Source organism: Equus caballus, chromosome 5 (genome assembly GCF_041296265.1).
Source record: "Equus caballus isolate H_3958 breed thoroughbred chromosome 5, TB-T2T, whole genome shotgun sequence".
Lineage (NCBI taxonomy): Eukaryota > Metazoa > Chordata > Mammalia > Perissodactyla > Equidae > Equus > Equus caballus.
Window position 1 is genome coordinate 103,220,379 of NC_091688.1, and position 15,232 is coordinate 103,235,610.

The 15,232-nt window shown below is 40.8% G+C and overlaps 2 protein-coding genes across 30 annotated transcripts in view; one reads left to right on the plus strand and one right to left on the minus strand.

Annotated features, from left to right (window-relative positions):
• Window positions 1-1,604, plus strand: part of DOCK7 (dedicator of cytokinesis 7) — a 211,200-nt gene extending 209,596 nt beyond the window's left edge. For all 24 annotated transcript variants that reach the window (XR_011439396.1, XR_011439391.1, XR_011439392.1 and 21 more), the window contains one exon: window positions 1,152-1,604. Coding sequence is in view for 18 of the 24 variants with exons in the window: in XM_070268987.1 (XP_070125088.1) it covers window positions 1,152-1,194 (43 nt within the window). In the remaining 6 variants the exon portion in view is untranslated. The remainder of the gene's footprint in view (window positions 1-1,151) is intronic.
• A 2,119-nt stretch (window positions 1,605-3,723) lies between these two features.
• USP1 (ubiquitin specific peptidase 1) lies at window positions 3,724-14,955 on the minus strand. Of its 6 annotated transcripts, none has more exons than XM_070269002.1 (9): window positions 14,512-14,955; window positions 13,021-13,255; window positions 11,755-11,875; window positions 11,067-11,171; window positions 10,302-10,462; window positions 8,828-9,192; window positions 7,569-7,739; window positions 6,669-6,870; window positions 3,724-5,196 (listed from the first exon to the last, which is right to left on the minus strand). In XM_070269002.1, the coding sequence occupies exons 2-9, from the start codon at window positions 13,185-13,187 to the stop codon at window positions 4,461-4,463; spliced, it is 2,028 nt and encodes a 675-aa protein (XP_070125103.1). In that variant the 5' UTR covers window positions 13,188-13,255; window positions 14,512-14,955; the 3' UTR covers window positions 3,724-4,460. The 6 variants fall into 6 exon arrangements, with proteins under 6 accessions (XP_070125103.1, XP_023497776.1, XP_023497777.1 ...); XM_023642008.2 differs by having other exon boundaries at window positions 8,504-9,192; XM_023642009.2 differs by having other exon boundaries at window positions 8,828-9,222; window positions 14,512-14,743.
• Window positions 14,956-15,232: the final 277 nt, after the last annotated feature.

Here is a 15,232-nt window from a genome sequence, read left to right on the forward strand (position 1 = left end):
AGTGTCATACCTATTGGTCAAAGGTCCAGGGAGAGGGGGCTGGATCCCTGAGGTGTAAGACCGTCTCCTAATCCTATTCTCACTTCCTTTATCTCCCAGCTCCTTCCAGTGGAAAGACTGTAGTCTCCCATCTGAAGGAAACTTTCCCTTAACCCATCATCCTGAGTTCTGCCTTTCTCTATTATCTACATTATGGTCAGTCCTCCAAGCTTTAGTTCTTAGTACTTGAAGGCAGTTTTTTGGAATTTAGAAAACTTTTCTTGATGAACAGTCTAGCTTTCAAGACTGCTCTTTTTCCTGGAACCAAAAACCAAGCTTTGAGACTCAGAATTGAACAGGATCTCTTTGTACCTGTCCTTTCCTTCCTAGAGATTGTAAACGTCAGGGCTTCACCCTCACGCTCATGAGAGTACAGTGGAGTTTTCCGGAGACTCCGTGCGATGTGTTAGCGTAAAAGATTGAATGCAGAAGCAGACAGGAGAATCTAGGCTTTCTCTTAAACCAGACATTAAATATTTAAGAGTGCCACTCTTCTAAAATCCCTACAGGTTATTTTTAATAAACACTGTGATTTATAACAACACATGAGTTTTGTAAAATAATAAGTTAAAATTTTTAGTGCTAATTTCTAATATTAAATATCAACAGAGAACCCATGTAAATGAAAGCTTCCTGCGGTCCTCAATTTTTAAGAGTGTAAAAAGGACCTAAAGCCCAAAAGTTTGAGAACCACTGATTTAAGACATAGAATTTAATATCTTAGTAAAGAAATACATGCCTTTTGCCTTTTTATGACCCCAGATCTTTTCCTGAAATCTGTCATTATTCCTTAGTTCCTGTTTTATCACAATATCAAATATACCTATTGGACAAATGAATAAATGTGCAATGGACTTGGCAAAGTGCTTACTGTAATATATTTTTAATCTGTAGAGAAGTCTGCAAGCCAGAATATATAGCGCAGTGTGTGTAAGATGAGCATGTAACTTGAAAGTTAATAAAAACTTTGGTGGTAAAGAAGTTTTAAAGTTACGTTTTTGGTGGCAAAACTTTGAGATAACTGTGGCAGAAAAAAAGTACTTAAAACATACTTTAAAGGAGTATGTGAAAATTGTTTACTTGATAACTATATTCTTTCATTTTCTCCCCAGAGATTCCTTCAGTCGAATGAGCCTGCGCAAAATGGATCTCTAAAATAAACACATTTGTTTTATTCATTTGAAAAGAGCCATTGAGCGTGAAAGGAAGTTAAGATCTGTCGAAAAATAGGACTTGGGACTTAATTCTGGAAATTATAGCATTAATTTACTCATTGAAGAATGCAGTGGCCAAACTATCAAATGTAGATTGTTGAAGTTTGAGAATCATGGCTATGGTTTTAATGTTCTGGTAATATGCTGTTCTTTATTTTTTAAGACAATTCAATGACTCAAAGGTACACTATACATTTACCATTATTTATACCATGGCTAATGTTAAATTTATTTACTTTAAGTTTGTATTTTTTAATTTATATTACCGTTTATAGATTCATCCTGGAACCATTTTAAATGTAGTAATGCTTATTTTAAAGGTACTATTAAATATGTGAACGTTTACACTAATTTTACTGAGACTTCAAAAATTTTTCTTTATTGACAAAGGCAGAGAATAAGTTAGAGTTGATTCAAGAGCTAGTTCCAAAACTAGCAAAATGAAGATCAAAATTGACAGTTACTTTATGGGCCCAAAGAAGAGCCCACATTAAATAAATGAATAAATTAAATGGGTGAGATATACTGATGACTGGTTTGTGAAGTCTTAACACTGGTTTCTAAGCTATTTTCCATTTAGACATCCAAAAAAGGGATTTAGAATAAATTGCAGAAATAACTTTACCTGATAAAGCTTTTGTCTATAAATAATGATTAAATACTGAGATAGCTAACCAGTGACAAGAGCTTCATCTTTGACTCCCAACCTTAGCATACTAATGATAGTATGAACTTCAAGACTCAAAGGGACTGAAATGAATGATTCCTGTGTTTCAAATTAAACAAGCTAGTCATGTTATCAGTTTTTTAGGGATCTAAACTGGTAAGTTAGAAACCTGCTTTAAAACTATCTTCTATCACCATAAAACAGACAGCTAGTGTTTCAATCTACTAGCTGAACGAGTTCTGCTTTTTGACACTTGTATAGATTTTACAAAGTACATGTAAAGTAAAATCAGCTGTTTTAAGAATATGAATAATTTTATATGAAAAACTGCAAAAATTTTTTTGAAAATATTTCAATTACTCAAGTTTTTCTGAGAAAGTGCACATTAATGATTTCTGCAAGTGTTGTGAAGGATATGTCTTCTTTGCATAGTATTACAGACTGACCATGTTACATGAATCACTTAAGAACTGATCAAATTTAATAGTGCCTTCATTCTGTAGTTGGTGTTGAAAACAAGATCTCAAAAATGTTCAATTCTCTTGAGAGCAGAGGTGATGGCTGGTATCCCCCCTTCAGCCTACCTTATAACAGGCAATATTACCTCAAATTCCTCTTACCTAGATCAATTCAAAGACTGAATCACAAAAAGGTTTTTCAGATGAGTCTACAACGTAGGACCAAAAGGGGTGAACTGAGAAGTCAAAAAGGCATAACCTCAAAAATCTATTTGGGGACAGACAATCCAGATGAACAATAAGGAAAGGCAAGGAGTCAAGAATGGAAACTCATTAAATCAAAAAAAGGTAACACATATACTCTTTCATCTTTGTGGGGGGGGGGGCAGGTAGACATAAGGGAGAGAATATTTAGTAACCTATTGGTCATTTCTCATTAGGTTACACTTATGTAAGAGTTTGGATTGTTTCACATGCATCTCGGTGACAATATCATGAATTTTAAGGTTTATGACTTAATTATCTTGCAATACTAATTATCTTTTGACTCAAGTCAGAAGAGGCTTTTTTCTTAAAACACTGGATGATAGTGAACACCTAACTTCCCACATACTTTTCTTAAAAAATTCTTAACTTGGCTGCCTCCTGAGTGTTAGAAGCCCAGGCTCTGTCCCAGAACTGCCCCATCAGAAGTGTGTGGGTGGTGTTCAGGGCTGTTTCTTTTTAAAGTTCCATCAGTGATTCTGAAGATAGAAACAGGTGAGAACTGACTTTATATCACATCATCTTGTGGAAGAATGAAAGACATTTTAAATGGGCAACTAGTTTATTTGTTAAAGGTACTTTCATCTGTTAAAATGGGGTGTAGAAGTGTTATTCCAATAGCATTTATATATTCTTTAGAATTATTTTTAATATTCTTAATACCAAGGATGTCCTTTAACAAGTCGTAAGATAACTGATCATTTACCAATTTAATATACTGTATTTAAAATGAAAATTTAACCAAGTTTTTATGTGTACCCAAAGCATCATCTAAGTTTGGATTCCATAGTTCTGTCTCCTTTAAAGGACAACTAGGATGTGACCATTTTTATTGTAAACTTCTTTTAAGTATGACAACTTGGAGAGACTAAGCACAATTTCTCCTACTTGAAAATTTCTTCACCTTCAACTTTCAGAAAATTTTATTAAAGGTAATTATGCATGCTTTCTCTTCTATGTGTGTCTATGTATAATATGTGTATATAGTATACATACACACACATATTCTGATCTTTAAGAGAACCAAGCTATATTTATCATAAAAATGTGCAAGTAAAAAAAATTCAAGCATTTGTATACATAGTTGTTAAGCAGTTTAAGTTTTATTGACCTCTTGGTTTTTTAAAAAAGTTAACTTTAAGGTCACACCTCTAAATTTGATGTACTATATACAGATTGTGTAGAGTATGACTATGAAGAGATACAAATTAGTCCATGCCTAAAAAGATTTACTAGAATACAGAATCATCTTCATAAATACAAGTAAAATTCTTGTGAAGATAGAAGGGGGCTGACTGTCCAGGTTTTCTGAGACTCTTCAAAGTGATTCAAGGCACAAAATGTACACCATTGTGAATACACCTCTTCCAGACTTTGTGCCTCTAATACAGCCCATCAAGGATCTGGCTTCACGACTTATGAAACTAAATGTACTGAAATGAGATTCTCCTTCTAGCTGAAAAACTACAGGACCTATAAACATCATGTAGATAATTACTCCAAAATATGGAGATAAAAATACAAGCACTTTATTTTAAAAAGCAAACGCAAAACTGTTTAAATGCTTCTGTTTTGGATAATTAAGAACCTATAGAAGTTTGTTCCCAGAAGCTAATGCATCACTAGTCTCTACTAAGGAAAATGAATTCTAAAAATTAACATGGTTTTCAATTCCAACTTCACTATTTTATAAAAACCGAAAGAAACCAGTAATATCCAATGGCTTCAAAAGATAAGCCAAAGACCCTTTAATGTAATCAACTTTGCCAACGTTTGTCCAGGTCTGTTTAGTATATACACAAGGAAAATACACTCACTCTATAATTTCTTATAAAATAGCAAGTAAGGCGTGGATGTAGGAGATGTAGAAGGGGAAAGAGAATTCAAAAAGTCCTTCTCTTCAGTGACTTTCACTTCAGAATCATCAAAAAGCAACCACTTCCCCTCATACTCCTTTAAGCTTTGCACTACATATGAAATTTTGTTCTCAAATCCACTAATGTTAATGCCTGTTTGGTCACTGGATTCCTTGTTTCTATCAGATTCATGGGTCCCATTAGAACTGTTAGTCTCAGAACTTCTGTTTTCAGCAAATGCTGTACTGGCACCTTTATCAGGATTAGACGCTTTGTTGTATAGCTCATAATCTGCTTTGCTCTTTTGTCCTCCAAGAAGTCCAATAGCTTCTACATTTTTTTTGTTCAAAACTTTACTTGGCTGTGTATTTGCACCAACTCTAATCGAGACATCTTCATCAGCGTAATTTTCCACCACACCCCTTGCTTCCTCCTCATTTGATGGTTCTGGTTTACCTATTTCACACATTTGGTCCACTACAAAATTTCCCTTATCCAGTTCTAAACTGTTAAGGTCAGTGACTTTAACAGAAGCAGTGTAATGCCCGCTACTAATTGTAATGCCGCTATGCATCACAACAGCAAATAATCCATAGCTATCGTTGGTTGGCTTTGTGCTCCATTCTTCTAGTGACAATTTAAGAGGTGTCAGTAAGGGAGTGTTGATCTTGGAAAGTCCACCACCATAACAGTCAAACCTTTGGAAGAAAAAAGAAAACGGTTTTCTGTGATTCCAACTTGATACATTTACACCCAATGTGAAACCAAGTAAAAGTCTGAGTGAACCCTTAATATTTAGTACTCATAGGGGCCGGCACTGTGGCATAGTGGTTAAGTTTGCACAGTCTGCTTTGATGGCCAGGTTTGCAGGTTCAGATCCTGGGTGCAGACCTACACCATTCATCAGCTATGCTGTGGCTGCATCCCACATACAGAATAGAGGAGGACTGGCACATATGTTAGCTCATGGCCAATCTTCCTCAAGCAAAACAAAAAAAGGAAGATTGGAAACATGTTAGCTCAGGGTGAATCTTCCTAGGGGACAGGGCGGGGGGGGGGGGGGGGGGGCGGGGATTTAGTACTCATAATAAACACAAAAGAATAAAAACAAGACCCGAATTTTGTGTAATATTTACAACATTTACACAAAGAAAAAATATTGAAGTGCTAATATTCAGGTGTTCCTGTGAGGGATATATGACATTTCCCCCTCTTTATTTTCCTAATTTTGTGCATTAAAAAAATAAATGGTGGGCTGGCCCAGTGTCATAGTGGTTAAGTTTGCCCACTCTGCTTTGGAGGCCTGGGGTTTGCAGGTTCCGATCCTGGGCACAGACCTAGCACCACTCATCAAGCCATGCTGTGGCAGCAGCCCACATAAAATAAAGGAAGACTGGCAACAGATATCAGCTCAGGGTCAATCTTCTTCACAAAAAATTAAAATAAATGGCATTTTAAAAACACTGAACTTCAAAATCCTTCACATTTTAGTAAGTCATTTTAATGTGAAGTTTGCCTCTACCAAGATCTGGGGACAACATTAAATAAGATAGTATTGTAGCAAAGATAAAGTCCACTGAGAGAAAGGACTATGTCATCTTCTGGCATAATAAGGTGTGTGGAGAGCTACTGGGAAGCCCTCATGGTAATTTCAAACAATTCGCTAACACAGAAAGGAATAAAATCTACAATGACATTGTGCACACATGTCAGGACAAGTCAGACTATCCAAAATGTAACTGGCATTTCTGTACTTATCATTTTTTAATAGCTTTTAGATATTTCAATTTTCAACTATAGAAGAATCTCTCAAGTTGTTGAAAGACTAGTTTGATTTCCTGGCTTACCTTAATTAAAACTAAAATACTTTTGCCCTTTTTCTCCCCTCAGAAAAATCTTGATGTATACAAAATTTGTTCCCTGCTTTAATCAATTCAACAAAAACTGTATCTAAATATGTGGGAAAAATCATAGAATATGTATTCATACCAAAAGGATTTAAACTGATGCACTTTTACAGGGAAACTTAAGAACAAACTTTTCTAAGGCAATTTTTATAAATTACTTCAACAGTTTATATTATACTATTTTGTTACTATTAAAGTATTTTGAACAAAACTTCTTATATAGCAGCTCATTTTCTTCATATAGCTTTTATTATAATACTCACTCTAAGCCACTAGCAGCAAAGCACTTCAAATGAATAGTTATAACTTCAGGCATTTTGTCAAACAAAAGACTTCGTTCGGCTTCAGTATAATGATGGCAATTTTCACAGAAATATTTATCTTCTCCTACAATTCTCTCCACTGAAGCAAATTGTGAAATTGCCCATCTCAGAGTCTTCATTTCTGTTTTTGGCTCTGGAGAAACTACATAAGAGAATCTTTTTCACTCACAAATAAAAAATCTCAGACATTTAAAAAATTAAACCACAGAGTTCCATGTTCAAAATTAGCATGTAATTTCAACTGACTAATCCTTCCCAAATAATAAATGAAAAGACTTCCTTTTTTAGTTTCAGAAAATCTTACACGTTCATCCTCAACAGCATATGTATCTTTTAAATATTTATATTTGGTCAGCCAAAAAATATTTAGGTGATAGGGACCGCAAAATCAAGATCAACCTAGTCTCCGACTCTGTAAGACAGACTTCAGTTTATATTTAATAACCAATGGCAAGATCCAAACAGGTAAACCAGTCTCAGGACCATTTCCCATGACATTTCCATACTTTTTGTGGTTTATACTAGACAAGACAGTAGTTCAGATACTGTGTTAACAAAAATAGCCTCCGTAGCTCTGCGATTCAGGTTCCTCCCAAAAGTTAACTTACTAAACATTTCATTTTCCCATTATGACACACTCTACACATCAAAATAAAGATGCCACCATTTTCTAAATGCTAACTATTACTAAGTTGTGTGAGCAGAAATATTTTATTATACCAAAGACACCAAAAGCCAGCTTTTTTCTCAATAATTATACAAGCTACTGTCAGACTTTTTGTTATGTTGAAGAAAACTATAATTATTCCACAGTCCATACAAGATGCCAATTTTGCTTACTTTCAGAACTCTCCTCTACTTTGGAAAGCTCATCTTCTTGCACTGGTACACTGATGTCTTGAAAATCTTCTCTTCTTTCTGTTAAACTTTCACATTCTAAGCAACGAGTCCTTAATACCAGCTGACCTTGAAATAATTTCTCTACTAGCTCAAAACCAATCTGCTCTGCACCTAAAACAAAAATAGAAAAATGTAAGTCTATAAAGATTAGTTTCTCAGCATGGCCCAAATAACCAATATTCCATTTAAAGTATATCATGAATAAAAAGGCTGATTTTCAAATCTCAACTTGCTTATTGGCATTAAGAGGTGCCTTATTCATGAAGTATACATTCCCTGTAAAGATAGTTTCGAGTATGAATTCCTGTTGTCTCTAAAAACGAAGAGAGTCACAATTGTGTCTTTACTCCCTTCCCAAAGACACTCCCCAAAGAAGAACCCCAAAGTAAGGATGATACTTTTGATAAAACCATTAACCACGTCAATACTACACATCTTCCCTGAGATCTGTAGATGTGGACAAAACTAGGTAGAAATCCAGTGCTGGTATGATATAACTACTTAGTTCTCTACTTTAAAACTGCATTTCACTAAATGCACTTCTTTCATGAATTTATGTCAAATACTGTATACGTTAAGGGGGTAACATATTTATTCTCTTTCCATTAAAATGTACTGAACTCTCCTCGTTTATAAACTGTAAGTTAATATTACCTTAAGATTAATGCGATTTATATACACACATACACACACACACACACACACACACGGTTCATCTAAGCAGAGCTTAAAACACCACAGTTTACATTCAGTGTTAATTTCTCTCTTAAAACTTTACCAGATTTATATTGTAGGTGTATCTAAGAAGAGAAAATTCCAGTTCTAGAGCTGTTAATCCTCCTACCTATCAATGTCTAAGAATAAATTATACTGACCTGTGTTTATGGGCTTAACTTCATTAACATTAATGGATTTAACATCGTTCCCTGGAGATTCAAGTCCACAACCATTAGTTGTGTCATCATTTTCACCCTTCCCCAAGTCCTCTTCAAGATATTCACTTTCTTTAGATTGTTCTTTGGATCCTTGGTGTGTTGTTATTTTTCCCAGACTACAGAATTTAGAAAGAATGCTAGGTTGCTTAGTTGCAGGCTTTAACCAATTTACTTTAACTCTGGATTTCTTTTGTGAGGGTCTTGCACTCTCACCTTCAGAAATGTACTTGGGGATTATTTTAGGAGGAATCTCTAACATATCACCTGTAGCTTTTCTTTTTGATCTGGTTTGTCTCTGGTTTTCTTCTAATGACTGGTGTTCCTTGGATACTTTAACTTTTTTCTTCATGTTGCCAAATTCAGTGTCACTTTTTCTTTTCCCATTCCCTTTTGGGAGTTTTTCTTTATGGTCTTCAGAATGCCTCATGCTGTCCATCTCTACGCTGTTAATACCACTCCTTTCCCCTTTCTGATGAGGTTTTTCCTCTACCTTAGTAGATAATTCTGCCACATTTTTTACTTCTTCTTCTTTTAGAAGTTGGCATGTTTCTTGAATGTTTCCCAAAATACACTGTAATACTTCCTGTGCATCATGCTGTAGATATCCTTCATACATAGGGTTGAGTTCCCTATAAATAAAAATTCCCATTTCATGTATTCTAGTTTTGAAGATATAATACAAAAAAAAGGAGAAAAATTTTCTATATAGAAATGAATTCATTTACAGGGATATTATAAATTATTTTAAAAATCTAAAAACATTTATTCAGCTACTAATTTGAAAATTATTTAAACTTGTAACTAAAAGTTAAAACAAATTTTACTTCACTTTCATGATCACAAATACTTCGATCCTCTTCTAAATACATTATTGTTAATAGCAGCTAATACATATACAGTGTTTACCATGTACCAGGTTTTCTTCAAAAGGCTTATTATATGTATAACATAATTCTCACAATAACCCTCTGAGGTAAGTACTATTATCAACACTATGTACAGATTAGGTAACTTGCCCAAGGTCACTGAGATTCAAAGCCAGGGTTCAAATCTGCTCTTGGCCCCCATGCTCAACTGCCTCTTAACAAACATATAGCAATGTATTATATCTAGGTCCATTCCTAAACTAAATGATTAAATAATTTTTTAAAGACTTACCCTATAATATTTTGGATAAGGCTATATTATATATAGGATAAAGTTTCATTTTTTAAAGATAATACTACAAAGAAATCTAATCCAATTAACTAATAGTTATCTTCTAAGCACATACAACAAAAATAGAATATTTGGAATTTACATTTCTTATGTATAATATATTTTGAATATAGACCTATAATTCCTAATCTGAAATCCTTAGGACCAGATGTGTTTAGGAATTCAGATATTTTCAGATTAAAAACAATATGGCACATAAAATATGTATCACCAACATGATATGGGGCAGTATCCCGTAATTAAACACATTACAATTTCTACAGAAAAAAGTATGAATATTCACATTACAGATAAATAGGAATAAAGCTGTAAATAAACTCATACAAATTCAGATCTAATGAATTTACTACCAAACTCGTGAAAAAATTTCTAGTTTTTGGAGCCTCAGGGATGTTAAGGACCATAGCTCTCTAGTTTGTATCTTCTTTGCCCTTTATTCCCATTTGTTCACATATACTCTCCTGCAAAGAGAGCAATAAGCAACTAAGCTGGAATCCTACAGTTATATTATAGGTTATACCTGAGTGTGTTAAGCAGTCGCCTTGGCTGAGTAGCAAGTTCATCAGTGTATTTCTCTGGATTTAAGAGAAAATTAGCCTGAAGCTGTTCAACTGAAATGATCAAGGACTGTAAACTGCATATTAGTTCATAACTTGTCAAAGAATCTTCTTTGCAATTTCCCTGTCAAGAAAGAAATACACAACCAATATATTTATCAACAAATTAAGTACCTTCCACCTTCTTGTCTTTGTCTCACTAGACAATACTAGCTTTTCTAAATTTAATTTCATTATAACACTAATTTTATGGAGATATACAAATAAACTTTTTAAAGATTTGTAAGAGTATTTCTTGATTACTTTCTATTATGTGGATAACATTTTTCTAATTATGTAAGTCAAAGGTTTCTTATTTTAAAAGCGAATCAATTTGAAAACAATAGATAAGTAGCAGATGACAGAAAGGTATGATAAATTGTGATGGTGGTATACAAATAACAGTGCTGATTAGTAAACAATACATTAGAGGACCGGAGAAGACACTCTAAAAAGGGATAATGTAGTTAGCTACCTTGCAAGAATGAAAAATAACTGCCTTTTTTTTTTTTAATTTTTTATTGAGTTAATGATAGGTTACAATCAAAAATAACTGCCTTTCTGATACTGAGGGAAATAATCTTTGTCATCCTCCTCCCAAATCCTGTGTTTATTTATTACTTTTTCATTTCTAAGCAAGTGAATTTCTATTAATTTACTTTTTATATTCTCTTCTTTTATTTTTTTACCTTATCTCTTTGATTGGCTTCATCTTTTAGGGCTTCTTTCTTCCTTGAAATAATATTAAATAAGTGCTTCACTCCAGATTTAAAACCCGGACAAAAATATAATACCTATAAAAAGTGAGACTGTCTGAGTGTTTACTGAACAAGCAACAATGTACCTAAAATCATTAAAACGCTATCACACTTTTTGTAAAGCACTTTTAAATGTGCATCACTTAAAATTCTGAGATCTAATATTTTTGTCAAAATTGTTCTCTATTTCATCATAGTAGCCCACTTGTCTTCCCTCACTGGCAGCAAGACACTGAGCCTGAGCAGACACTGCTCAGACTTATGGTTATAAGGGTACAACATTAAGCAGATACAGTTCCAAGTGTTAAAATATATTATCACCATGGCAACAGGAATTGGGCAGAAAAACTAAAGGTTTGGCATCTTCCCCTTAACCAAGATCTACTCAATTTTGCTATCCCAATTATATTTAATATATCACTCTCTCTTACCCCAAAGAAGTTTTAACATGCAACTTAGAATCATTATTATTACTTTAGCCCATTCTGGTTTACTTACAAAGGCAAAGGCAGTATGGACAATTAAAATCCGCCAATAATCTGAAATTCTCAGAAACACTAAATGTTACATCATTCTTTACCTAGTCAAGTTTCATTATATAGCAAAACTGTCAGTTTACCTGAAGTATACTATTAAGATAACAAGTATTGCCGAGATTATTCAGTCCCACAAATGGTAACAAGTTCTCCCTCTTCTCACAGTTTATAGGTGAGGACTGTGCTGCCGGAACAACTTGATCACTATTGAGTATAGAGGGGAGAGAGGTATAATGAAGTATTTAAAGAAACGAAGTGGAAACATTACTTCCTTAGATTGAGTCTTTTCCCAAAAGTTGTATGGTCTCCAAAGTATATGGATTTTACTTGACATTTTAAGAGAAGAAATCTGTACAGGTGCAAAAATCGCTATACACCCAGAATGAAAGTTTTATAAGCACTTTAAAAACATTATTTACACTCAATAAGCCTCAAAACAATTTCCATCAAGAGGCTGCTAATCCCGTTTTACAGAGTAGAAACTGAGGAACTGGAACTGATTTGTAAAGCCAACATGACATTCTAATCAAGTCGTTTAAGTCTGGGTAGAGACCTGGGAATAACCCGACTGACAATATTTGGGAGAGGCTGCACTAAGAAGTCAGACTCCTTAGTAGAAGATTAAGAGGAAAGAGAGTCTAAGAAGAGACTCATACAGCTGTCCCTCAAAAGCGACCCGCTGCAGCTGACACCTCACCTCCCGGACACCCAGCAGGCCCCCGCCGCACTCGGTCACGGTACTGCCGCCAGCTGTCCACCCGCCCCTCAGCGTGTACAGGCCCCCTCAGCGTGTACAGGCCCCCTCAGCGTGTACAGGCGTGAAGGCTGCCGAGCAAGAGGCGCGCACGGTCCCCCAGACTGACGCCGGCCCGCGGCGGAAAGCGCGCGTGGGACCTCAGCCCAGCCGCGCGGCCTCGGCCAGAGCAACTGCTGGCGCGAGGGGCTCGATGGGGTCTCAGTGTTCAGTCCCTGAGGCATGTGCCTCAAAAGCATCCTATCTTCATTTTAAATAGGATCCGCAACTGTACACCCCAACAGGTTTGATCGTTTAGATGCTAGGTGTGACTACAAAGCTGAACGATCTCAGGGAACTGTCACATCCTCTGAACCGAAAGAACTGCCTATTTTCTTAGCCTTACAAAAACGCGCTGCGCTACACTCAGGCGGGGGCTGGAAAGTAAGTGCAGGCAGACACTCCTCCCCGGTGCGCGCCCGCCTCAGCCCCGGGAGCGGGCGGCGCTCGCGCCTGGACGCCGGCTGCCTGGACGCCGGCCCGGGCGCCTCGGACGAGCCCCGCGCCCGCGCCGACGCGGCCTCCAGACAGCACACGGCCGAACCGGCATACGTACATTTCAGAGCCTCGACACTCGGCTTTTTCTTCGTTTTCTGGAGAATCTGTGAAATCCAAGGCTCTCTTAGTTTCCTTTTTCTGAAAAAACTTCAAGGAAAGTCTGTTTTTCTTGGACGGACTTCCTCTGGAAAGTCCGCTGCTTTCGCTCGGTGTGACACCGGGCATTTTCTCTTCAATCCCAAGGAGCCGACGAGAACCGGCTCACGCAGGGACGTTGCAATCCACAAGCATATCTGTCAATCACAGAGAAAGGCTGCGTCAGGCGCCAGTCGTCAGGGGTAGGCACCACCACCACCAGTCTGACAGCAAATCTACCACGGAATGGGACTCGTCACACCTCCGGGCTGCAAACCGAACGCCCGGCAGGGCAGGCGCGCCACGCCGACTGCGCCAGCGGAGGGGCCGGCCGGCCTCCGCCTCCTCAAACTCAGAGCATCGGCCTGTCACACACCCGCGTCCGCAGGCCCGCAGCACAGCGCGAGGATGGAGGAGGAACAACTCGACCTTCCTCCCAATTAACTCACTGAGAAAGTACTGATGCGAACTCCCGTCTCTAGGTGTAGAGCACGAGGGGGCCTCGGAGGAGCGGGCCGGGCGTCCCCCTGAACACCAGCACCCCGGTCTCCGAGAAGCTCGGCGGCCACCCTGCCCGCGAAAACGGCGCGGCCCCGGCGCTCAGGGCGACCCCGGGGCGGGAGGAAATAACGCAGCAGACGCCCAGCCGGGCGGGCGGCGGGAGAAGCGGCTGCACTCGGGGGCGCGCACGAGAGACCACAGCCGCTCTTAAACACACACACTGCCTTGACGAGGAAAAGGCGGTTCGGCTTGTCTTTTGCAATCTGCCCTGTTCTCAAGGAAAACTTTCGGACGAGAAGCAAAGCATCAGCGGCCGTGACTCTGCATCGGCCCTCCTTCCCGCTACCTGACGGCAGCGTCCCCGGGAAGTCACCCAGAGCCGGAGCCAGCGGGACCCCCAGGCGCGGACGGAGCGCCGAGCGAGCCCACGCGGCCCCCGCCCCGCGGGGCTCCAGAGCCGCCGCCGCCGCCGCGCCAGGCCTCGTCAGGTCTCTCCGGGCGCCGGTGCTAACAAGTGGCGGAAAGCGGCTTCCCGAAGAGGCAGGGCAGCCGGAACCGCGGGCACCAGTCGCCGCCGGCCGGCCCCGCGGCCCGCGGTCCTCAGGCGGGCGCCCGAGCCGGCTCCCCGGCGGCACAAGCGCGCCCCGCGCCAGGCGGCCCCCACAGCCCGGCTCAGAGCTTCGGCGCAGAACGCGACGCGCGCCACTCCTCCTCGAGAAGCGGCAAACACGGAGGGCGTCCCCGACAAAAGTCCCAGACACGTGGCGCCCGGGAAACTTCTGGGAACTAAAGTTAAACTGCGCGGCGACAGCGAGCCGGGGCGGCCGAGCGCCCAGGGACGCGCGCGGGGACGGCCCGCCCCGCCCGCACCTGCCCGGGGGCCCCCGCGCCGCCCGCCGCCCTCCGGCCTCACCTGGCGCGGCCCACAGGTGCGCGGCTCGACGCCGGCCGGCCGGGCGGGCGGCGGAGCCCCGACGGAGCTGGCGCCCGCGCTCGCACGGGAGTGCCCGCCGCTCTGCAGGGCGGGACCGGGCCGGGGCCGCTCGGGCCGCGACTACATCCTGGGCGGTGCCGCCGCCACCGCCGCGAGGGCAGGAGCGCCGCACCGCCGCCGCCGCCGGGGTCCCGCGCCCCGCCCCGCCGACGGAAACTTGGCGCGTTTTCCTCCGTCTCAGGACCCCCGCGCCGTCGCCCGGCCCGCGCAGCGCCGCGCTCCGAGGGGCGGCCTCCCCAAGTGCCGGCTCCACTCCGCACGCCGCGCCCGCGCCACAGGCCGCAGCCGCCTCGCGCCCGCCACTCGCGGCCCGGGCTCGCGCGGGCTGCCGGGCCGGCGGGGACGCCGGGCTCCCCTCGCCCCCAACGGGCTGTGCGGCTCCGCGCCGCGCAGGCAGCGTCACGGGCAGCCCGCGGGTCCTCCAAGGGCGCGCCGGCGGCTCCGGGCCGGCGGGCGGGCTCGAGCCTCACACCCTTGTTTTTTTCTTTTTAACCATTCGTGCGCGCGAGTTGAGGGACCGCGTACGGGTCGGGAGACGGGACAGAGACACGATGGGACGGACCCCTCGGCGGGAGGAGCCGCCTGCGCTCAAACCCGCCAATCCGTGGCGAACAGCCCCAAACCTGGCCGCCCCAGCCCA

What these genes read in the sequence shown, in the direction of transcription:
- USP1 (XM_023642007.2), bottom strand. Translation starts at nt 13,187, where the DNA reads ATGCCCGGTGTCACACCGAGCGAAAGCAGCGGACTTTCCAGAGGAAGT. An exon ending in AAGCCAATCAAAGAGATAAG is followed by an intron (nt 10,463 to 11,066) that starts GTAAAAAAATAA and finishes CTTTCTTGACAG; the next exon opens with GGAAATTGCAAAGAAGATTC. An exon ending in TTTGCTGCTAGTGGCTTAGA is followed by an intron (nt 5,197 to 6,668) that starts GTGAGTATTATA and finishes TTTCTTCCAAAG; the next exon opens with GTTTGACTGTTATGGTGGTG.